This window comes from Sinohyriopsis cumingii, chromosome 11, assembly GCF_028554795.1.
Source record: "Sinohyriopsis cumingii isolate HCF-2022 chromosome 11, ASM2855479v2, whole genome shotgun sequence".
Taxonomy (NCBI): Eukaryota; Metazoa; Mollusca; class Bivalvia; order Unionida; family Unionidae; genus Sinohyriopsis; species Sinohyriopsis cumingii.
This window is the reverse complement of record NC_142971.1, coordinates 96,530,083-96,555,969: the sequence shown is the minus strand read 5'-3', so window position 1 is coordinate 96,555,969 and position 25,887 is coordinate 96,530,083. Positions and strand designations below refer to the sequence as shown.

Genomic DNA, 25,887 nt, shown 5'->3' with positions numbered 1-25,887 from the left:
TACATACACAACACAACTGGAATGTAAAATTTGCAACTAACCTCTTTAATTTCTCTACTCTCTTCAACAGTATTGTCCCGTTTCTTCCTCCCTGTGTGTAGAGAACAAGAAACTTAAGACAGAACAGCCTGATAAATAGGAGTTAGAAAAGCATAGTAACTCTTCCCTCAACTGTCTCCTGTGTAGTCAACCACATATCGGTTCCAAGAATGTTGTTATAATATAATAGTAATAAAACTTTTATATAATGGCCATTTGTATAAAATGGCCAAATAGTTTGGTCAGAACAGATTAAAGTTTAAATTAGAAAATTTTATTCTAGTAATAATCTCTTCAGTTATTTCATGCCTTCGTTTAAAGTTTTTACAATCATACACCATTTGCTTCCAGTCTGGCCAAAATTAAAATAGAGAAAGTTCTTGTAGTGTCTACTAAAATTGTGGTTTATCTAGTTCTCTGTCATACTGAAATTATGATGTATCTAGTTCTCTGTCATATTGAAATTGTGGTGTATCTAGTTTTCTGTCATACAGAAATTGTGGTGTATCTAGTTCTCTGTCATACTGAAATTATGATGTGTCTAGTTCCGTCATACAGAAATTGTGGTGTATCTAGTTCTCTGTCATACTCTAAATTATGCTGTATCTAATACCTTGTCATACTGCAATTCTGACGTGTCTAGTTCTCTGTCATACTGAAATTGTGGGGTATCTATTTCTCTGTCATACTGAAATTGTGGGGTATCTTTTTTTTGTCATACCTAAATTTTAGTGTATCTAGTTCTGTCATACTGAAATTGTGGTATATCTAGTTCACTGTCATACTCTAAATTGTGCTGTATCTAGTACCTTGTCATACTGAAATTGTGCTTTATCTAGTTCTGTCAAAATGAAATTGTGGTGTATCCAGATCTGTCATACTGAAATTGTGGTGTATCTTATTCTCTGTCATACTGAAAATGTGGTGTACCTAGTTCTCTGCCATAGTGAAATTGTTGTGTATCTAGTTCTCGGTCATACTGAAATTGTGGCATATAAAGTTCTTTGTCATACTGAAATTGTGGAGTATCAAGTTTTCTATTATAGTGAAATTGTGGTGTATTTAGTTCTGTTTCATAGTGAAATTGTTGTGTAGCTAGTTCTCTGTCATAGTGAAACTGTGGTGTCACTAGTTCTCTTTCATTTTAAAATTTAATTCTGTGACTCTGGAAATGTTGTGCATCTAGTTCTGTCATACTGAAATTGTGATGTATTTAGTTCTGTCATAATGAAATTGTGGTGTATCTAGTTTTCTATTATAGTGAAATTGTGGTGTATCTAGTTCTCTGTCATACTGAAATTGTGGTGTATCTAGTTCTTGGTCATACTGAAATTGTGATGCATCTAGTTCTCTGTTATAGTGTTACTGTGGTGCATCTAGTTTTCTGTCATAGTGAGACTGTGATGTATCTAGTTCTCGTTATAGTGAAAAAGTGGTGTATCTAGTTGTCGTACTGAAATTATGGTGCATCAGATTTTGTCATATGGAAATTGAGCTGTATCTAGATCTCCGTCATACTGAAATTGTGGTGTATCTAGTTCTGTCATACTGAAGTTGTCGTGTATCTAGTTCTGTCATACTGAAGTTGTCGTGTATCTAGTTCTGTCATACTGAAGTTATCATGTATCTAGATTTCTATTATAGTGAAATTGTGGTGTATCTAGTTCTCTGTCATACTGAAATTATTGTTTATGTAGTTCCCTGTTAAACTAAAAGTGTTGTGTATCTAGTTCTCTCTCATACTGAAATTATAATATATCAGGTTCTGTCCTACTGAAATTGATGTGTATATAGCTCTCTGTCATACTGAAATTGTGGCATATCAAGTTCTTAGCCATAGTGAAATTGTGGTGTATCTTGTTCTCTGCCATAGTGAAAATGTGGTGTATCTAGTTCTGTCATACTGAAATTGTGGTGTATCTAGTTCTCTGTCATACTGAAATTGTGGTGTATCCAGATCTGTCATATTAAAATTGTGGTGTATCATATTCTTTGTCATACTGAAATTGTGATGTATCATATTCTGTCATACTGAAATTGTGGCATATCAAGTTCTTTGTCATAGTGAAATTGTGGTGTATCAAGTTTTCTATTATAGTGAAATTGTGGTGTATTTAGTAGTCATAGTGAAATTATGGTGTATTTAGTTCTGTGTCATAGTGAAATTGTTGTGTATCTGGTTATCTGTCATAGTGAAATTGTGGTGTCACTAGTTCTCTGTCATAGTGATATTGCGGTGTATTTAATTCTGTGACTCTGAAAATGTTTTGCATCTAGTTCTCTGTCATATTGAAATTGTGATGCATCTAGTTCTGTCATACTGAAATTGTGGTGTATCTAGTTTTCTATTATAGTGAAATTGTGGTGTATCTAGTTCTGTGTCATACTAAATTTGTGGTGCATCTAGTCCTGTTATTCTGAAATTGTGGTTGATCTAGTTCTCTGTCATAGTGAAATAGTGGTGTATCTAGTTCTGTGTCATACTGAAATTATGGTGTATCTAGATCTCCATCATACTGAAATTGTGGTGTATCTAGTTCTGTCATACTGAAATTGTGGTGTATCTAGGTCTGTCATACTGAAATTGTGGTGTATCTAGCAGCTCTGTCATAATGAAAATGTGGTGTAACTAATTCTGCACAAACTGAAATTGTGGTGTATCTAGATCTCTTTCATACTGAAATTGTGGTGTATCTAGGTCTCTGTCATACCAAAAGTGTGGTGTATCCAGCACTATGTCATAATGGAAATGTGGTGTATCAAGCTCTGTCATACTGAAATTATGGTGTATCATTTTCTGTCATACTGATGTTGTGGTGTATCTAGATTTGTCATACTGAAATTGAGATGTATTAAGTTCTGTCATACTAAAATTATCATGTATTAAGTACCCTGTCATACTGAAATTGTTGTGTATCTAGTTCTTTCTCATACTGAAATTATGATGTATCATGTTCTGTCATACTGAAATTGTGGTGTATAAAGTTCTTTGTCATAATTAAATTGTCATGTATCTAGTTCTGTCATACTGAAATTGTGGTGTATCTAGTTCTCTGTCATACTGAATCATGGTGTATCTATATCTGTCATACTGAAATTGTGGTGTATCTAGTTCTGTCACAATGAAATTGTGGTGTATCTAGTTTTCTGTTATAGTAAAACTGTATCTAGTTCTCTGTCATACTAAATTTGTGGTGCATCTAGTCCTGTTATGCTGAAATTGTGGTTAATCTGGTTCTCTCTCATAGTGAAATTGTGGTGCATCTAGTTCTCTGTCATACTGAATTTCTGGTGCATCTAGTCCTGTTATACTGAAATTGTGGTTTATTTAGTTCTCTCTCATAGTGAAATTGTAGTGTAACCATCTAGTTCTCTGTCATAGTGAATTTGTTGTGTATCTAGTTCTGTCATAGTGAAATTGTGGTGTATCTAGTTCTGTCATATTGAAATTGTGGTGTATCTAATTCTCTGTCATAGTGAAATTGTGGTGTCATTAGTTCTCCTTCGTAGTGAATTCTGGTGTATTTAATTCTTTGACACTGAAAATGTTGTGCATCTAGTTCTCTGTCATACTGAGATTGTGATGTATCTAGTTCTGTCATACTGAAATTGTGATGTATCTAGCTCTCTGTCACGGTGAAATTGTGGTGTGCAGTCTTTTGCCATACCATAATTATTTTGACTAAATAATCGCCTTTATGACTCTAAACTATCTATTTAAGAAATAAATCATTTATGATCATCAATCTCAGTTTTCCTTACTTCTGTACCTCTCAACCATTTGTAAAATTACAGACAGCTATTTTTACACAACAGACTGTTCATTTATAATAAAAAATATCACACTCAACAGAAGGTGATTTATTACCTCAATTTACTCAATACATGTATATACAATTTTCACTCAAAAAGTCTTCATTGTCAATTTATTTGTTTTACATAAAATAATAAATATCATGTGCACACATGTTTTTGCAATGTTAAAAGAGCTTAAGCATTTCATTCTTCCACAAGTTTTAAACAAGACCTGGTTCTTCTGAATGACCACAACATTGAATTATTTTTTTTGTGTCTTAAATTCAAACACAAACATGAGTTAATAAATATTTGTCAAAACACTTTTCTATGATAGAGAATTTCAAAAATGGAGAAAGCTCTTCGTGTGGGAAGATTTTACATAATTTCATGAATTATTTTAATCAAATCACGAACTATGTCACCTGACTGAATTTGGATGAATGCTAATATATTGTGACTTAACAATTTCATATGCTGAGCTACCTAACCACACAGACATTGAGTCATGTTAAATCAGGGTTTTCCTCCACAGCTGGCAGATGACACAAGTTCCAACTTTATTCTTTGACTCCAGGTACTTTTGAATTTGTATACAAGCATCAACTCTAATTGTGCATATTGAAGTATGAAACTTAACCAATAACTTCAAGGAATAACCGGCCTTCTGAAAATAGTGGTTGATCTAGTTCTCTATCATACTGAAATTGTGGTGTATCTAGCACTATTTCATAATGGAAATGTGGTGTATCTAGTTCTCTGTCATACTGAAATTATGGTGTATCAATTTCTGTCCTACTGAAATTGTGGTGGATCTAGATCTCAATCATACTGAAACTGAGGTGTATTAAGTTCTGTCATACTGAAATTATTGTGTATCTAATACCCTGTCCTACTGAAATTGATGTGTATATAGCTTTCTGCCATAATGAAATTGTGGTGTATCATATCCTGTCATACTGAAAATGTGGTGCATCTCGTTCTCTGTTATACTTAAATTGTGATGTATCTAGTTCTGTCATACTGAAATTGTGGCATATCAAGTTCTTAGCCATAGTGAAATTGTGGTGTATCTAGTTTTCTATTATAGTGAAAATGTTGTGTATCTTGTTCTCTGCCATAGTGAAATTATGGTGTATCTAGTTTTCTGTCATACTGAAATTGTGGTGTATCCAGATCTGTCATAATGAAATTGTGGTGTATCGTATTCTCTGTCATAATGAAAATGTGGTGCATCTAGTTCTCTGTCGTACTTAAATTGTGATACATCTAGTTCTGTCATACTGAAATTGTGGCATATCAAGTTCTTTGTCATAGTGAAATTGTGTTGTATCTAGATTTCTATTATTATAGTGAAAATGTTCTGTATCTAGTTCTCTGTCATAGTAAAATTGTTCCATATCTAGTTCTCTGTCATACTGAAAGTGTAGCATATAAAGTTCTTTGTCCTAATGAAATTGTCATGTATCTAGTTCTGTCATACTGAAATTGTGGTGTATCTGGTTCTCTGTCATAGTGAAATTGTGGTGCATTTAATTCTGTGACTCTAATTGTATATCTTAAAGTATGAAATTTAACCAACAACTTCAAGGAATAACCAGCCTACTGAAAATAGTATATATATATATATATATATATATATATATATATATATATATATATAAGCTTAATACGTAGTTATTGTGCTATCTTGTAGGTATAAAAGTTGAGAACTACTTCAAAAATACCCAACAAATGTAGACCAATACCAAATAGATAACAATTATAGAGGTGAAAATGCCATTGTCTTCAAAATTATCAAGAGCTTAAATTTTTTTATTTGGGAAATAAAGTATAATCCTACGTTTTAATGATAGTCCTGGAACAATCAGTCTAAATGTATTTTACCTGTACGCTTCATCAGTGAAACTATCAGTCTAACTCCATTTTACCTGTTTGCTTCTTTAGGAAACCTTTCTTCTTTTTCTTTGTGATCTCCGATGATTCCTGCTCCTGCACATAAATATACAGCAATCTATATATCAATCCATTATGTCTATTAGGTATCCTTTCTCTTAACTCCCCATCTTGTATATCTCTGTCTGATTCTTATTTCCCTCTACATCTAATCTCTTCTGTACATTTTTCTTTCTCTGCCCTCTTTCTGCTTTCTGTCCCTCACTATATATATATATATATATATATATATATATATATATATATATATATATATATATATATATATTTATATATATGTATAATAATAATAATCCCACACCCTTTCCCCACATAGAGAATATGATCGGCTAACCATTACTAGATGAATGACAGCTCCCATCCCCCAGATCATATCATAATTAAATGGCACTGAAACAGCAGGAATATGACCCTGTTATCCAGATATGACATGATGCTGACTTGTTTACCCAGATTTGTCAAAGCCTTCCTGAAACCCAAAAACTTGACTTGTTATTGATATGTCCTCACATCCAAATTACATTAGTTTCTATGATGCTGACCTAGTTAACCAGATTTATGTTTGCTTCCCTCACATATGTCTCTGAAATTCCCATATTTACACACCCAGCTTATTAATAGTTAGAAACCTGATAATGGTACTGCTATATATTTTACATTTTCCCACTGCTATGTGTATTTAAATTAATTGCTTGTCTGTTAGTTTTACAATATTTTTATTCCTGACCATTACATGCTATTGTAATATAATATTGTTTACTGGATTTGATAATGTCCAGAGTAGGTTTCAGTTCTGTTTGACCTGACTGACTTTTTTATTTTTGATGTAAACAGCTAATAAATGAAACACTGTATCTGTTTCTGACCTATTTATCTTCCTCATTTCTAAATGATTTGAACATGCACATTTCTTGCCAGAATAACAGTGTAACATTAGAAATTTGCTAATATGTTATTTGCACTGCAGATGATGTGGCTGCATTTGACTAAACTACCATGCATCTTCAAAGCATTGTAAGTAAATTAAAAGAATGCTGAACATCTGGAAACTAAAGATGAACCTGGAAAAGGTCAAATATTTTACTTTTCAGAAAGGGAGATTTTAGGGAGGATATGAAAGCTGGTATTTGGGTGATGACCTGATTGAGATGGTAACTTACTATACATATCTTGGTTGTGTATTCTCTTCTAAAATCTCATGGTATATGTGTATTCTCTTCTAAAATCTCATGGCATATGTGTATTCTCTTCTAAAATCTCATGGTATATGTGTACTCGCTTCTAAAATCTCATGGTATATGTGCATTCTCTTCTAAAATCACATGGTACATGTGTATTCTCTTCTAAAATCTCATGGTATATGTGTATTCTCTTCTAAAATATCATGGTATATGTGTATTCTCTTCCAAAATCTCATGGTATATGTGTCCAAAATGATAGCAGAGCAAGCATTTATGGTCTGAAGACAAGACTTGCTATTTTTGGTAAACTGTCTATAAAAACCTTATTCCAAATATTTAATAGTAAAATAGCACCGATTTTGAATTATTGTTCATGAGTTTGTGGTCTGACAAAGCAAATGAACTTAAGCTGTTTATACATCACTTTGCAAATATATTATTGACATTACAAAACACATTCCAAATGAGATTATAATAAGTTAAGCAGAATGCCAATGCCAAGACAGAGTAGAATTCTTAAGTACAGGTTCACATTATTAAATAGATAATAGATTCCCAAAATAAAGGTTTAACCTACAATTGACATAAGGTGATCACTGAGTAAATAAAAATAATAATGTAATGTTTTCAAACTGAATGGGAGAAGTTTGACTTAATCAAATGGGGCCCCGAGTGGCCAAGTGGTCTAAAGCGCTCTCCGTTACAGATCATTGCCATCTCACCTCTGTCTGCGTGGGTTCGAGTCTCGGATTCAGCCAATGTGGGTATGTGAGAAAGCTTGCCAGTAGCTTCTCGTGGGTCGGTGGTTCTTTCCGGGGTTTTCCCGGGTTCTTCCTCCACCATTAATACTGGCCGCCATGTAGCCTATCGTGTGCTGAAAAATGGCGTTAAACCCTACAACAACAACAACTTAATCAAAGGGTTGGTTAAGAGAAAGTCTTTTTCATTATATTTAAACACCATTGTAAAGATTTTTTTCTTCATAAGAACTAAATGAAGAATTAAATTCAATGGATAGATTATGATTCTATAATAATATCAATAACAATTCTGGTAGTCAATACTGGATTGTTTGCATTCCTCACACAGTGTTTGTTTACTAAGTATATTCAGAAATGGAACCTTTCTTGTAATGGTAAATATAGGTAAATTTAAAAATATCCGCTATGCTGAAAGGCTGTGCCCCATTAGTATTGAATCATGCAAAAGATGAGTTGTATTTTGCTGTTAAATGTCTCATGTATGATAATTTGGGAAAGGTCTATTTACCTTTATGCCTTCATTGTGAAACAAATTACATGAAGTTTTATACTGTATGAAAAGAATCAATAATATTTATCAGGCAAAATCTATAAAAGTTACAGCCTCTGTATATTAATCCTAGAATTGTTGTTTCATGACAGTACCGTATTTTTCCACAAATGTATGTGATCTGGACTAGTGGTCGACAATACAAGAATAAAGACATAACAATTTTAACAGAAATCAATCATTCAGTTTCATTTACATGAGGGCAACATGACAAAAAACAATTATTCATTTTCATATCAAATGAGGGTGTCATAACATAATGTAATAATTTACTGCAACATGATCTCAAAATTAATTTGATGTACTGATGCACTGTTTGAGTACCATCTATAAAAACAAACAATATAAACAATAAAGTGTTAAATACAAACTTATATAAACTGAAAATACCTATGGTCATAAAGGAAAAACACACATTTTTTAAACTAGTGGAATTTGGACAGAATTTGAGTTTTATTGATTTTATCAACAATATGAATTTGCTATTTTTTCTTAGGACATACATTTTAATAGACATTTTTCTTAGGACATAAATTTTCACAGACATTTTTCTTAGGACACAAATTTTCATTTATATTTTCCTTAGGGCATCAATTTTCAAAGACAATTTTCTTAAGGGATGAGTTTTAATTGACATTTTTCGTAGGGCATCAATTTTCAAAGACACTTTTCTTAGGACATAAGTTTTCATTGACAATTTTCTTAGGGCACCAATTTTCATACACATTTTTCTTAGGGCATCAATTTTCATAGACAATCTTCTTAGGGCATCAATTTTAATTGACCTTTTTCTTAGGACATCAATTTTCATAGACATTCTTCTTAGGGCATCAATTTTCATTGACATTTTTCTTAGGACAAATTTTCATAGACATTTTTCTTAGGACATCAATTTTCATAGACATTTTTCTAAAGGGCATCAATTTTCATAGACATTTTCCTACAGGGCATCAATTTTCATAGACATTTTTCTTAGGACATCAATTTTCATATACATTTTTCTAAGGATATCAATTTTCATACACATTCTTCTTAGGGCATCAATTTTCAGAAAATTTTCTTAGGGCATCAATTTTTATTGACATTTTTCTTAGGACATCAATTTTCATAGACATTTTTCTACAGGGCATCAATTTTCATAGACATTTTTCTAAAGGGCATCAATTTTCATAGACATTTCTCTTAGGGCATCAATTTTCATTTACATTTTTCTTCGGGCATCAATTTTCATAAACATTTTTCTTAGGACATCAATTTTCATAGACATTTTTCTACCGGGCATCAATTTTTGTAGACATTTTTCTAAAGGGCATCAATTTTCATAGACATTTTTCTTAGGGCATCACTTTTCATTTATATTTTTCTTCGGGCGTCAATTTTCATATACATTTTTATTAGGACATCAATTTTCATTGACATTTTTCTTAGGGCATCAACTTTCATAGACAGCAAACCATGAATTTTAAAATCCCAATGAACTGTCATAATGTATTGTGAAGTTTATTTTTGTGGGTATCAATTTCAGTGGGTTTGCAAAATATAACGTTTTGGGTGGTACTTGGTTCATCGATTTGGAAAGGGTTTCTTTTGTTTTCAAAAAAATTAATTGCTCATTGGAATTTGGGAAAGTTTCTGTTGTTCTCACAAAAGTGTAATTGTTTATTGGGTTTTTGGAATGAGTTACTGTTCTTTTTACAAAAGTGTAATTGTTCATTGGGATTTGGAAAGGGTTCTTGTTGTTTTCACAAAATTGAAATTGTTTTCTGTGATTAGGATTGAGTTTCTGTTGTTTTTTACAATAATTACAGAGGGAAGAGATGGTAATTTGAAAGAAGTTGAATGAAAAACCATGCATACTGATTTTTGTGCATTAGAGATTATTTCATTCATAAATGTGGTTTGTTAACATATCTTTAATAATTTCATTATACTTGCAATAGAAGGACTTATCAATGACACATCATCTGCAAAACTAAAATTGTTAAGAAATGACACATTTGGTGTCAATTGTAACCCCATGTGACACTGACCCAGTTTATAATTTAACTAATATACTAAATAATAAAGGTGAAAGAACACCTCCCTGCCTCAGCCCCTTAGTTACATGAAGGAGCTGGATACTATGCTTCTCCAACAACTATGCAGACAGGTATTTGAGTATCAAGCAACTTTTAAAGAGTGTCCAATGACTGAGGTTAGCAATGTAACAATATACCAGTATTGTTCGGGCAACAGATACCATAATACAGTTTTCTATACTGTGATTTTTTTCAAGGTCTTGATTTTGTCCAACAAATCATTGTGTACAACACAATTTTCAGAATTTAATTCAAGAACCATATTTTCTTTTCTTCATACAAGATTGCAAGAGAATGTAAAACAAGATGCACAGTACCATTATTCAGGCAAAATTTAATTGCAAGGTGGCAAGTCAAAACATGGGAATAGTTTTTTAGTTATAAATAATAATTTATAAACTTCAATTTGCCTCAGATATGTATGTCCTGTTCATAATGGCAATAACTAAACAATACTGAATAGTGTATGTTCATAAATATAACGATTCCTCTAAAATAATTAATTCTTCATACAATTTCCAGAATTTACATACAACAAGGCCTGCAACATCAGTCAGGTCAATGTGCCTAAGTCATTTTAATTTCCTTTTCGGGGGCCCCGAGTGGCCGAGTGGTCTAAAGCGTTCTCCGTTACGGATCACTGCCATCTCACCTCTGTCTGCACCGGTTTGAGTCTAAGATTCAGCCCATGTAGGTATGTGAGAAAGCATGCCAGTAGCTTCTCGTGGGTCAGTGGTTCTTTCCGGGGTTTTCCCGGGTTCTTCCTCCACCATTAATACTTACCACCATATATAGCCTATCGTGTGCTGAAAAATGGTGTTAAACTGCACAACAACAAAATTTCCTTTTCTTGACTCCTAATGTCAGCTGACAGGAGTGTTCACCTGCACTTTAATTTTCAGATAATTATTTTGTTTAAAAATGGATTTTGAAATTATTCCCCCCAAGAAAAGCAAAAAGTGCAGTGTGAGAATTTTAAAACACTGACTGACTAGAAATGGCAGATTTTTATTTGCTGATAGTTTGAGTGTGTTCAGGTTTTTGCAGACTTGTTTCATTTTTAATTTTATGTTTATCTGACTAGCAATAAAAGTCTTACAAGGTAACATCACTTTCAGATGCTGTATTTTTCAAGTAGTAAGTGTTATACAGTCCTACCCACTTATATCAGCATCACTTATGTTGACAAGACACCTATTTCAACACAAAAGGTGAGTCCCGGTCCCTTGGTATACTATTACTACCAAAATTGTCAACATCAAGATAAAAAAATAAACATACATATCGACAGAAGCCCTTGGTCCCAGCTTGAACAAATCCTTTGTTTTCTAATCATTTGAGTCGACAAGCTGCCAGTTCCGACCCATATTTTGTTCAGCAATTAGTCGATCTTGCCGACAGGCTTCAATTTTCCTGCCTAATCATTTATATCGGCAAGTGGCCATCTCCGACCTGTACTTATTCAACAATTAGTTGATCTTGCCACCAAGCTTTAATGTTGCGGTTGAAGAAAATAAAACAGGCTTCTGTTTGGTCCTATAAAGTTGGCCTCTTGCGGCAACTTAAATAAAAGCAATGAAATCTGATTGATTCTTGCATTTTTCAAAGTGATTGGTGATTAAAACAAATTTTTTGTGCTGTGACAGTTTCCTTTTTAACTTTATTTAGCATGTGTCAATGAAAACAATCTTATGCCTTCATTAATCATATCAGCCGCATATCTCTTGTTCACTTTTATGTACTTTTCACGATGACTTCTGTAACTAAATACATACTGCTTAAACCAACTTGTTGACATGTTTTCATTTCCCTGTGAATAGCCCTATTCCCTTCTTGGTAGCCTCAATAAGATGGAAACAGACTGACCAAAATCTAGGACAATTTAAGTACATGTATTTGAAGCATGTAAATAACAACTATGCAACCATGTGCTGATACAGACACTGAATATCGTAGTGAATGTTTTTCATATAAGGATGTGACCGATGCAATATTTTATTGTGGATTTTATTACATAAAGGTAACCAAAATGTAATTTGTCAATATACAAGTGTATTTCACACTGGTTTTTCTTCATGTACTCAAAATTTCCATTGTTTGTTTTCTCAAAGTGTAAATGCTACTCAGTGATGACAGTTCACCTATTACTGATGAATTTAGCTTGGTTTTTTTCAGACCTGCCCCCCACCCAACATTTATCTCGACCTCCGCCTATGTTGACAATATTTCCTCGGGCCAGAGGATCTCGACATAAATGGGTAGGACTGTAGTAATTATTTTACTGTTTTCATTAAGTATTTCTGCATTGCAATACATATTACAATATGGAATTTGTATATCAGAATATACTGCAATACAGTTTTAGGTGTATCATTGCACCCTTACCTGATTCTATCAAATGCCTTACTAGTGTCTAAAACACATGCAAACACAGGGCTGCCATGTTCTACATAATATCATTATAGTATAATAAATTCAAAATGCCTTTAAAATAATTGTCACAAGGGCTATAGGTCAATAATTGGTTGTGTCTGTCAAGTCACCAATTTTACTTTTCAGCAGCGGGATAATTGTAACCTTTGTGAAATAATCTGGGACAAAGTTAAATACAATTAAATAAAATAATCAACAGAATATTAAGTCTACTATTTGAAAATTTAAAATGTTACACATAACAAACAATCTGATCTCGGACATTTACCCTCTTGTTGATTAGCTATGGCACACTGGGTTTCAGATAATGTGAATAGATCAATAAAACTAAAAGGGGACATGAATGCTGAAAGAATATACTCCTTATTAAATTCATTTTTATTGATGAGGGCTTCCAAACAATTTTTCCACATGTTGCATATGTTATTTTGGCCATGCTTCCCATCAGTACAGACTGGTGCAGTTTAACTTGCTTCCTGAATTCATGTTGGTCTAAATTTTTCAATTTTTTTAGCAAGCGTGTCTGCTCCTTGATTAAATTTTTCCTTCTTACACAATCTAAGAGCATACTTAAATTGAGCTCTAGTTTGACGTATTTGGTTACTGAGAGATCTATGATGAGGTTCAATGTTATCATGCTATATAAGGTAGGCATTTTGTGCAAAGTCGTGCAGCTCTTTGATACTGTCATTCCAGCCTGGTATGACCCGATGACCAAGTTTTTGCATTTACTTGCTGAGGATTTACCAGAGTTTGACAAAGTTTTTACCATATCTGTGTATAATCCATTATTCTGTTCTATATGCACCTCATTAACACAGCCATGATCATTAAAGACCACAACACAATATGGGATGTCCATCTTGTTTAATAAGAATGCAAATGTTTGAGTATAACTCAGTTTTTGTTGGCACTGAGGTCTGACCAACTGATGTTGTATTCAAACTGAAGAGTTCACTGGGGGCAAGAAGCAAATTCAGGAAGTAGATCAGCATTGATAATCATTAGCAGGAAAATGGCTGGACCCTACTGGGTGTGAATTATTCTCATATCGCTTATATCGAAATGAGCATTATCTGAAGACTCAGACACAACGAACCAGGAAACAGTATTGTGCATGTCACCGAGTTAATAAAATTTGTTTGTGTGGTCTGCTACAAGTCTTAAGTCTGAAATGATAAAACCATATTCATCACAAAATAAGCGAAGTTTATCTCCAAAGTGAGTGGATTTGAGCATATTAGCATTCCATTCTCCAAGTACATAAACATTTGGAGTATTAGCATTTTCTATAATAGAATTAATTTTGCCTAAATAATCAACAAATTCCCCAAACTGTTCAGACAACGAGATCACAATAAAAAGACATTTACAAAAAGCAAACATCTTAATAGTAATGCCTTTTAATCTGGGATCATCAAGGTGTTCTATAATATTTGTAAGAGATCTAATGGTATAATACCCTGACATCCCCATAAGGTCTCCCTTTATAAATGTTGTTAAAGATTCAACCAGTGATACTCCTGTTCCATAAAACTCCTAATATATGAATGACATACAGTTGAAATCACTATTGAATTGCCACAATTCTTAAAGAAAACAATGACAGAAAAATCTCAAAACATCTTTATATTTTGTACATTTCTAGTTAAAGAACAACAACTATAGAAAAATAATTGTTAATATTATTAATATTGAACCATCATAAATAAAGTCATTCACTATTCAGTGTGTTTGTCTTCAATGCATCCTGTATAAAGACATTGCTCAATGCAGTACAAACAACAGGCAACACGTTTGTTTCAGTCATGTGTAAAAACAACCATTCAGTTTGGAGTCTAACAAAGAAGTTGCTCATCTGGATTTATAAATCAGTTAATTTACCTACCTACAGAGAAAACAACAGACCACAAATGCCTGGTCAATCAACCCTCATACACACCCGTTCAAACAAGTTTATTGCCTGAATTGTCAGAAGCAATTTTGATGATTGCCAATACATCTACCCACCCACGCCTTTCTTTTTAATCCTTTTAATTTTTTAGTTACATAAGAGCCTCACAGGTACTTGTCAATGTTATACCAACTCCGATTAGAACAGAGCCATTTATGTTGCAGGGGTGGAAGGATTTGCTGTTATAATTATGTTACTGTATGAAAATGATCCAAATGATTTTATGGAACTCAGTCTTTACATATGAAATCAAATGGTTTACTCCCAAACTGGGTTCAGGCAGTTATTTCAAGTACATCATGAGGATAATACCCTTGATCTCCTGTATGAATTTCAGTTGAAGTAAATTTTACACCCAAATACATGCTTTATTTTAGAAACTCCCAATGTCTGATTATGTATTTTATTGTTATTAAGAAATCTCACCCTCTGGACATGTTCAGCAAATACGAATGTTTAAGAAAATACAGTGTTTCATAAGTCAGTGTTATTGTATTAGAAAGAAATTAATTATCTTCATTCAATTTAGGCTTCAGTTGCCAATTTTCTTATACATTTATATGTATGTACCAATGAACGGTTTCTGCCAAAAATATTAAATATGTAATTAAAGTTTTATGCATGTGACATTTAATATGCATCCACATGTAGACATCTACAGCTTTATGCTCACTCTCTCAAGCCTTGCATAGCTAAGAGGATACACTTGTAATATTTTCTTCTGTTAACTAAGCTGATTGGATATTGCATTATACACAACATGATGGACCCCAATCAACCTTTTATAGCAGTTTCACTGTATTAGACTATTGGTCAATATTACTTCAATCAGGTCCATACAATGTGTTATAATATGACACTTATTGTAAAGAAGATATGGAAGCTGATTGAGGGAAATAATATACAATGTGTTATAATATGACACTTATTGTAAAGAAGATATGGAAACTGACTGAGGGAAATGGCTTGGTGAGGGAAGTAGCAATGATCAGATGATACAGTGTAATAAACTTATAATGCAATCAAATGTTTTTAGGACCTATTTGTATTGAGTGATGAATCAGCTAATATGAAGTGTAACAAACCTGAGAAGGTGGATCAAAAGCATAAAGATTGCCTCGAACATGTTGAATAATCTCATGTGCTCCAAACTGAGGTTCTTCAAATCCCTCTTCCTCAACCTCAGGGGAAATAACAAATCTATCTCCACTCCCACTTTTAGAGCTCAATGGTTTAGATACTCTTCTCTCTACCTTTGAAATTAAGTCTCTTCGTTTCACGTCATTTTCAAAATCGGAATCTGAATCTGTTGCTATATCCAATTTCTTCAGTTGCCTGTCATAAAGCATTGTGATTTGTTCATCTACATCATCAACATCGGAACCTGTTGCAGCTGGATTTTCTTCAGCTGGAATATGTTTTGAATTGCTTTGAAAATCTCTACCAGCAAATTCATTCCCAAATTTAGAAACTGTGTAAGTTGTACCAAAACCAGACAGAGGTATTGCAAAAGTTGCATTCATCTTTCCAGTCCTTCTAGACTGTTCAACATCTGAACCTTTTTTCCCCCCATATGAATCTTCACTCTGTCTCTTAGGTTTTCTACGTTGTTTTGTATTCAAAGTGTTTTCATTTCCATCTAAATCAACCATCCAAGCTTTCCTTACATGTTTTGCCTCAACATTTTCAATATTTGTATGAAAAGATTTTTGTGAGGGATTTTTGGCTATGAGAGTACTGTCTCTTCTTTGCTCATTATTCTCATGTACAATGAAAGTATCAACAAAATCTTCCCCCTCTTCTTCATCATCTATCTGTTCCACTTTTTTCACAGCAGTTTTGGAGGTTCCACCCATGAGATGAAGTAAATTAAATTTGTCTAGGGCATTCTTAATGGATTGTCTCTCGACTTCCTCTTCTCTTTCACGAGCTTCCATCATGACATTTTCAAATGAAGACTTTCTTGCTACTTGTCCTTGAGATCCTTTTTTTGTTTGTTGTTCACTTGCTTCCTCTGCATTTGGCACTGGTAATTTGCTGACATCAGTTTTACTTTCTCTCTGAGAAAAACAACGTAAATTATACTAAGTATCACAATCGACTTTATCTCTTGATTTTAATGACAAAGGAAACAATGCCCTCGATGTTTTCAATTCTCAATATGCAATGCATGAGGACAGGCACTTAAAAACCTGATTCATACAGCTCTCTATACAAGCAGCTACTCTTCAACACTGAAAATCATTTTTGTATCCTTTGGCCCCAGAAACTAATGTTGTCTTAATTAACAATACATATCAATGATGAAAATAATAGTTTACATGCATTTACAAAAAATGTAGAATCAAATCAGCTGGTACTCAATTTGTCTTCTGAATTTTTGTCAATCAAAAACACAATGATGGCAGAGAAGTAATGCACTATGGTACAACTCACAAAAATTGGAGTACACAAAATTATTGGAAAAAACTTAAATTTTATTGGCTAAAATTCAATCTTCTTTAATTTAAAAAGTTGTATCTGTTAGAAATTCTAACATTAAGATACTTGCTCTTTTTTCAGGTGGAAAAACAGCAAATTGCATTATAAATATGAAACTAGGCTGTATAGATGCCCTATATTCGAAATGTATCTTTGTCAGGGAAGAAGTCTTATAATGTACAATATACAGTACTGTATAAGTATTTTTGGGTAATAACTGTTTTACTAGTCCTACAGTGTAAGATGCCTCCCCTGATATTTGTGTTTTTTTGGGTTGCCAAACATAAATATCATTGGAGGTGTCTTACAGTGCAGGACTAATGTTTTATGTGTACATGCATGAGTTGTTTGTGTGCAATTGATGATGTACTGCTTAATGTTTTTAAATTACCTACAATTATATCAAATGTAAAATTGATTTGCAGGAAAAACAAAAAGAAAGAAGGAAGGAGTATGCAAGACTTAGATCTGAAATGTAACTTTAACAGTATTTTAGTTATATCGCTATAATGTATGCTTTGTGGCAATTTATACTGATGTCTAGCACTGAGGTATCATGCCAAAGGCATGTAGCATCATACCCCACCCAGTCACATTATTCTGACAAAAGGTTGATCAGTCCTAGCACTAACCTCTTAATGCTGAACACCAAGCAACGCAGTTGCTAGCACCATTTTCATGGCTTTGGTATGACTCAGCTAGGGTATGAACCCATGACCTTCAACATCTAAGGCAGATACTCTAACTAATTAGGTCACTGAAGTGGTGAAAGAAAACAGAAAGGTTAAAACATAAATATAAAAAAGAGATTCAAGAGTGCCTGATATTGATAACCTGGCTTGCATAACAGTTGACCATTTCACCAAGCAGGCTGAATGTAATACTGTAAAACACAATCTGTGTACTATCTCTTAAACTGAATACATATCACACCATCTGACTACAGTCTGATAAAAAGTCTTACTAAGAAGAAGGCAAAATTAATAAGCAGTCACTTGCCCATAACTGAAGTCATCTAAGTCCATGATGACATAAACCTATTTATTGAGTTTTATTGAAATTTGATGAGAAGTGTTGTCCCTAGATACACAGGGGTAACTAACACAGTCAATCTGCACAGATCACCTCATCATTATTCATCAATCTCTCACTCATGACTAAACATCCAAAATGTCAGTGATATAATGCTATGTAATATGTTTGATTAAAATCTGGTCCAAAATTCAGACTCTTGAGTGATAAGAGGCTTACCTAATAGGAAGCAAACTTCATTAAAATGAATATATCTAACTCTTAATCAAACTCAAAGCATAAGTTAATGATGTACAACTATTTACCAAGTAGGATAAACAAATCATAAAATTAGACTTGCCAAAGTGTGGACGAATCTAGCTAAGATGATGGAAGTTCACCATATTAACATGCATGGCTCTTGCTCATAACTGAAGTCGCCTTATTAATATGTATGAATCTCAGTTATAATTAACAGACATCATATTAATATACATGGATCATGCATATAACTGTAGCCACCTTATTAGCATGCATGGATCTTGGTCATACCTGTAGTCACCTTATTAGTATGCATGGATCTTGGTCATACCTGCAGTCACCTTATTAACATGCATGGATCTTGGTCATACCTGTAGTCACCTTATTAGCATGCATGGATCTTGGTCATACCTGTAGTCACCTTATTAGCATGCATGGATCTTGGTCATACCTGTAGTCACCTTATTAGCATGCATGGATCTTGGTCATACCTGTAGTCACCTTATTAGCATGCATGTATCTTGGTCATAACTGTAGTCACCTTTTTAGCATGCATGGATCTTGGTCATACCTGCAGTTACCTTATTTGCATGCATGGATCTTGGTCATACCTGTAGTCACCTTATTTGCATGCATGGATCTTGGTCATACCTGTAGTCACCTTATTTGCATGAATGGATCTTGGTCATAACTGTAGTCATCTAAGACCTTGATGATTTCAGTCTACAAATTTGCCTGCATATGGTTGCTTGAAAAATATATATGTCTAACCATGTTGTAAGTGTGCTTGGGGATCATCAAAATTGGACAAAACAGTGTAATATTGATGCTTCAGCTTTTCAAATAAAACTATCAATAAGCAGTTCAATTTCAGGCTTCATCACTGGAACAAAAGTTTCCTTATCCTTGAATAAACAGCCTCTGTTAAAAAAGTTCCAATGCCCCTGGAATCTTTGCATGTGTGTGTATATAAGTGTGCTCTCAGCTGGGTACATGTATGCATCAATGTAATATATAGATTCTTCTTATGCATCAACACCATACTGGTGCATATTTAAAACATTTTGACATTTTTCACACCAGAAATATTGCCAATTTTCCTGTTTAATTGTTCATTCTATCATTAACATAAAACTGGTGTATGTCTTTTCAAGGATTAGTTCTATGTTTACATGTTACCACCAGCTTGAAATTCAATGCCATATGACCTTGTTATCTGTAGTACATGGGTTCAGGTATACAAACTTCATAATGAGAAATGTTATGTTATATAGTCACCTTATTAGCATGCATGGATCTTGGTCATACCTTGTTATCTGTAGTACATGTGTTCAAGTATACAAACTTCATAATGAGAAATGTTATGTTATATAGTCACCTTGTTAGCATGCATGGATCTTGGTCATACCTGTAGTCACCTTATTAGCAAGCATGGATCTTGGTCATACCTGTAGTCACCTTATTAGCATGCATGGATCTTGGTCATACCTGTAGTCACCTTATTAGCATGCATGGATCTTGGTAATACCTTGTTATCTGTAGCACATGGGTTCAGGTATACAAACTTCATAATGAGAAATGTTATGTTATATAGTCACCTTATTAGCATGCATGGATCTTGGTCATACCTGTAGTCACCTTATTAGCATGCATGGATCTTGGTCATACCTTGTTATCTGTAGCACATGGGTTCAGGTATACAAACTTCATAATGAGAAATGTTATGTTATATAGTCACCTTATTAGCATGCATGGATCTTGGTCATACCTTGTTATCTGTAGCACATGGGTTCAGGTATACAAACTTCATAATGAGAAATGTTATGTTATATAGTCACCTTATTAGCATGCATGGATCTTGGTCATACCTTGTTATCTGTAGCACATGGGTTCAGGTATACAAACTTCATAATGAGAAATGTTATGTTATATATCTGGATACCAAAAATGGATCTTCCTTAATCTGCATTTAATGTAATACAAAACTTAAAAACTTGGAGAAATAAATGCAATAATATGGAACAATTTTTACATTATAATGAAATCTACAACTATTACCTGATTATATTAACTACTGCGCATACAGCAGTATAAGGGATACCAATTTTTCTTAGTAAAATGTTTCTTCAAAAATACTTACCCAGTCAATGTTACAGCACTAACGTTCTACTCAAAGAATAGACAATGCAAGTCCAGTATTTGTTATAAAAATTGGGTTTTATTGTGACCAAGGTTGGTAAATGGAGATAAATACATTTCTCCTGCTTTGTTACACCATTATCACATTTTCCTTGAAGCAAAAGAATCATCAGGCACTTTTCTTACTGCAATGCCATGACCAGCACCCTTTAAAAGTTCCAATGGAATGACCACCACTAATATGCTGTTCATGCTACGTTGTTTATAAAGACAAGTAGCAAACTAACCAATCAGAAAGTTACTTACCACTTGCCATACAATAGAACAATCTAGCATGAACAGTAATCAGGGTAGCTTCATTGCTCAGTGAACAAAACTCAAACAAGTAATCCTGGTACAAAGTTTGCCTAAATGGCAAAGTATGTGTAAAATGAGAATAACACAATAATTGCAACTGATGACTTTATTTCATTCATCATTAACCATTAATTACATAAAATAATAAAATACCTATTTCTGCCTAATTAAAACATGAATATATAAAAACTATAAAATATATGCTCCTGCTACACACTTCCCTCCACACATTTAAATGATGTCCTCATCATTTGGGGGTATCCACCATTTTGGAAATTATGGCTTTGGAAATGGTATCAGGCATATAATTAAAAACTCAGTTTGCGTGCAATGACTGGAGGATGCAGACTGTTGTTAGCCAGTCTGGCTCATTAACGGCTTGGGACATCAAATAATCTCCAGAGGTCATCCATGAAGGTGGTTTCGTCACTCGACTAGAATGTCGTGGTGCTGGAACAGGCAAGGAACTCTTCTCTGTTCATAACTGATCAATAACTACTGTGTTACTGGGGTTCTCAACCCTGGCATGACCTGGTACTGCAGTGTCATTATCAATGTTGATCACCGTGTCTTCTGGATTCATAGCTCCAGAATATTTAGTATGACCACTCTGCTCATCATCATCAACTACACTAGCTGAAACCAACTCTCCTCCCACACTGGGATTACCATCATCATCGTTTGAAGAGGTTTCATCATCCACTCTAAGACTCTCACTGGTGGAGTCTGTAATTGAATTTTCACTGGATAAATTATCTTTAACACTGTTCCTGACAGACATATATCCCTTATCTGCCGTTTCAGAACCACCAGATATACCAATCATTTCATCATCACTTGGAAGATAAAATGATATAGGGTTCTTTTCATCCTGGTCAGAATCTGTTTCCCTGAAATTATTCTTGGGTGAATTTCTAGTTTTGGATGTCACAGATTTGAAAGCTTGTTTCTCTAACTAGGGTGATAATCATTTGTCATCACACAGGAAAAATATCCTGTGATCTCCTGTTCTTTCTGAGGGCTATTGGTGAAGCTGATCCGGCTGAGGCACCAACTTATCATTTTATGAAAAAGGGGGTCCTCATGAGAAAATGGTATTCAATTCATGAATTTTCTTATAAATATTGCATAAGTCGTGGAATAAAAAAGTCACACTGACAAAAGGTGGTTACAGCTTTTATAAATAAATGCATGAAATTAGAATATAAAATCAGTCAGTTATCAAGAAAAATTTAAAACACTGGCCAATAACCCTAAATTATTGCCCAAAATTTTATCGTTTGGCTACAGCAGCATCAGATTCTGGTAGCCAGCCCCCAAACCAGTTGCCATAATGACCTCAGCAGCTAAAGAGTAAAATTACTTTAAAGTTATTACAAGCAAAATATTAACATCTTGTGTTTTACTTGCAAGTATTTAATTAGTTTGAAATGACAAGTAATTACTCATCCATCTGACAAACATTTTTACTTAGTTTGTACTCGTGTTGAGTAAAAGAAATACTTTTTAAAAGTAATTAGTAATTAGTAGTAAATTATAATGGTGCTGGATGAAACTCCATTAGGGGTCAGACTTCATGTCACCCTTCAAGGTTCCAGAAATTTGGAACTCAAAGCATGGATACTAGTTATCACAGTCTAACATGAAAATCTCTCTCCAGCTGTATCCTTCAGCTTTTGAAGGAGGAATCATTGTATAGTGCAACACAAGAAGACTAAATTTAAGGATAAAGATAAAAGTGTAGATACCAGGGTGGGTTTTGAAATAGATACCCAACAATGTTATCTACAACTTTCTCTTAAAGTTTGGCAATAATTATGAAAAAAATATGGTATAAATCAAGAAAGAAAGTCAACCCAAATAACAGCAGTTACTGTAGGACTTTATAAAACTGTAAAAATGGGCACACATATTAATATATATCACTTTTAACTGATGACCTGATGTAACGTTTGTTTTCACAGATGTCAGTATATTTATCACATCAATTATGATTTAGACATTATTGTACACATAATTCATTTCCCTGGACCAGGCTGGTGTTTATATATTTATCACACTGTCAATTATTCATCAAACATGTCAAAGAATAAACATCCCATGCTGCACATTCATGTATACACATGAATGACAGGTGTTCTGGTGTGCAAATTTCTGCTTTGCATTAATATTAACTTGTGTAAATGCTAGACTTGGGTAAGTAGAGTCGGCATGGTGTTTGTTACATTTATTACATTGTCAATTATATTTTAAGATGTCTTACACCTGTTTTAATACAGTATAGTGTTATTATATTTATCAAAATATGAGTTAGGTTTGAGACATTATTCTATACCTACATTTCCTTTTACCAGGGTGGTGTTTTTCACTAAGTCACTGGCAGAGGGTCTTTTATCAGGCTCCCTGTCTAAAAACTGCAGTATCAGTTTTCTCAGGTCTGTACTGTACAGTTCAGGTAAAACTGGCATCTGTGAAGAAGAAGAAGAAAATGTGGCAAAATACATACACATATTTTTATATTCCAAAGCTCCAGGAACTAATCTTCCTCACATCCTGATCAAGCAAAAACTGACTGTGGCCAGTAACATTTTACTACTTACACATCCCTTGACTGAGTAGATACAGATTTGACCCAAAATCTGTGTGCATTTTTCACTCTTAATAAGCAAAAATTACTTTTGGTACTCTTGCCTCCTTGCTGTGTACAATATGTGGCAAAAAAGATAAAAAAATGGCTAAAATCATGAAATTTATTCATTTTCACTCCTTTAGTTTTTGAATCAAAGCATAATAAGCTTCCAGTTTACTTGACATTTAGCAGTTTTTCCTCTAATAGGCCCTCTTGTGTATACATCTAGAAATAAACATATAACCAAAATTGACTACTTAGCATGAAACTTTATGACAACTTTGGGGACACATGGAATTAGTTTTTCCAAATAAAAGTAATATTTCTCTTCTGAAAATTAATTACATACTTACAGAAATAACTGCTGGCATCTTGGGTATGACAATTAATCAACATACATCCACTGACAGTACTGACACTCTAATGTCAGAAAAGCAATTACATATTTATAGGGATACCAGCTGTTATCTTGGGTATGACAATTAATCCACATAAGTCCACTGACAGGACCAACACTCTACTGACAGTACTGACACTCTAATGTCAGAAAGGCAATTATATATTTATTGGCATACCAGCTGTTATCTTGGGTATGACAATTAATCAACACATGTCCACTGACAGGACAAACACTCTACTGACAGGACTGACACTCTACTGTCAGAAAGGCAATTACATATTTACAGGCATACCAGCTGGCATCTTGGATGTGACAACGAATGAACAATAGACCCCTGAAGTGACTGACACTCTTCTATCAGAAAAGAATTTCCATGAATTCAAGACAAGGCCACTTCTTTTTAACTCCTGGTTATTGAAACCATCTATGAAATGTTTCAGCAACAAGTTTTCAATTAGCCACAGTGGCAGCCATATTGAGGTTGATTGACACCATTTCCATTTAGGACAAAGTAGACATCAATAGAAAACTTTTGGTGAGAATTCTGTATTGATATGACCATCAACTTAGGAGAATGGTGGCAACCATATCTGAGGTAAGATTGGCACCATTTTTACTTATAACCAACTATCAATCATAATTAGTCTCTGGCAAAAACACCAAACCAATAGGACTTTCCATTAATAATTAGAGTAACAATAACAAGACTTTCAAGATGACTCCCATGGAGACCATTATAGATGTCAGATCAGCACCAGCAAAACATTAAAAGCAGTCATCTGGAAAAAAAACATAATGCTGATATGATTTTCCACCAAGGATGAATAGTGATACAGGTTTCATACAAGTTTAATTGAAACAAAAATCAAAGACATTTCAAGGATAGAAACCAGATTCTCAAGGAGGAACAAAAATGGATTTCAAAACCTAATGACATTCAAGATGAGCAAGAACTGTTAGTTTCAAGTTGGTGGCAGTGGTGGCCACCGTGGAAATCAGACTGACACAGTTCTTATTTAAGACCAACTACACACCATAATAAGCCTTCCCATAAACCCATTATTGACGGACTTTCCATTCAGGAAGAGTAGCAAGATTTTCAAGATGGCTCATGCAGTATTGGCAATATATTCACTCACAATCAACTAGGGGGACCCAGATGGCCAAGTGGTCTAATGGGCTCTCATTGATGGATCACTGACATCTCAAATCTGAACATGTTGGTTTGAATCTCAGGCCTGGCCAAAGTGTGTGTGAGAAAAGTTGCCAGTAGCTTCCTGTGGGTCACTGGTTCTTCCAAGGTTTACCCAGCTTCTTCCTCCACCAAAATAAGCAGGCCACCTGTATAACATATAAAGTGCTGAAAAATGGTGTTACGCCCAAGAAAGAAACTCCAGAACCAGCTAAACGTCACAAGAAGCTTCGGGTGAAAGCCTCATGCTGATAAGACTTTCTGTTCAGGAGGAGTAGAGATAAGATTTTCAAGACTGACACTGTCGTGGCTATACTGGATGTCAGATCAGCAACATATTCATTTTTGACCAACTAGAAATAATACATCTTTAGTGAAAGCTACATGCTGATATGACCCCATCCATTCAAGGGTAGTATAGCAATAACAAGATTTACAAGATAGCTGCTAGGGCATCCATACTAAATAGCACAATTGTGATTATGAATCAACTAGATTTTTGTTGCTGTAGGGTTTAACACCATTTTTCAGCACATGATAGGCTATACATGGCGGCCAGTATTAATGGTGGAGGAAGAACACAGGAAATCCCGGAAAGAACCATTGACCCTCGAGAAGCTACTGGCAAGCTTTCTCACATAACCACATTGGCTGAATCCGAGACTCGAAC

General features: G+C 34.0%; 1 protein-coding gene across 2 annotated transcripts in view; it reads right to left on the bottom strand.

The window, feature by feature from the left end:
* LOC149789069 (uncharacterized) overlaps nt 1-25,887 on the bottom strand; it is a 119,856-nt gene that overhangs the window by 60,808 nt on the left and 33,161 nt on the right. For both annotated transcript variants that reach the window (XM_089975253.1, XM_089975254.1), the window contains exons 6-9: nt 23,336-23,464; nt 15,833-16,807; nt 5,766-5,826; nt 42-91 (exon numbers count right to left, since the gene is read on the bottom strand). In XM_089975253.1, coding sequence (XP_089831379.1) covers nt 42-91; nt 5,766-5,826; nt 15,833-16,807; nt 23,336-23,464 — 1,215 coding nt within the window. The remainder of the gene's footprint in view (nt 1-41; nt 92-5,765; nt 5,827-15,832; nt 16,808-23,335; nt 23,465-25,887) is intronic.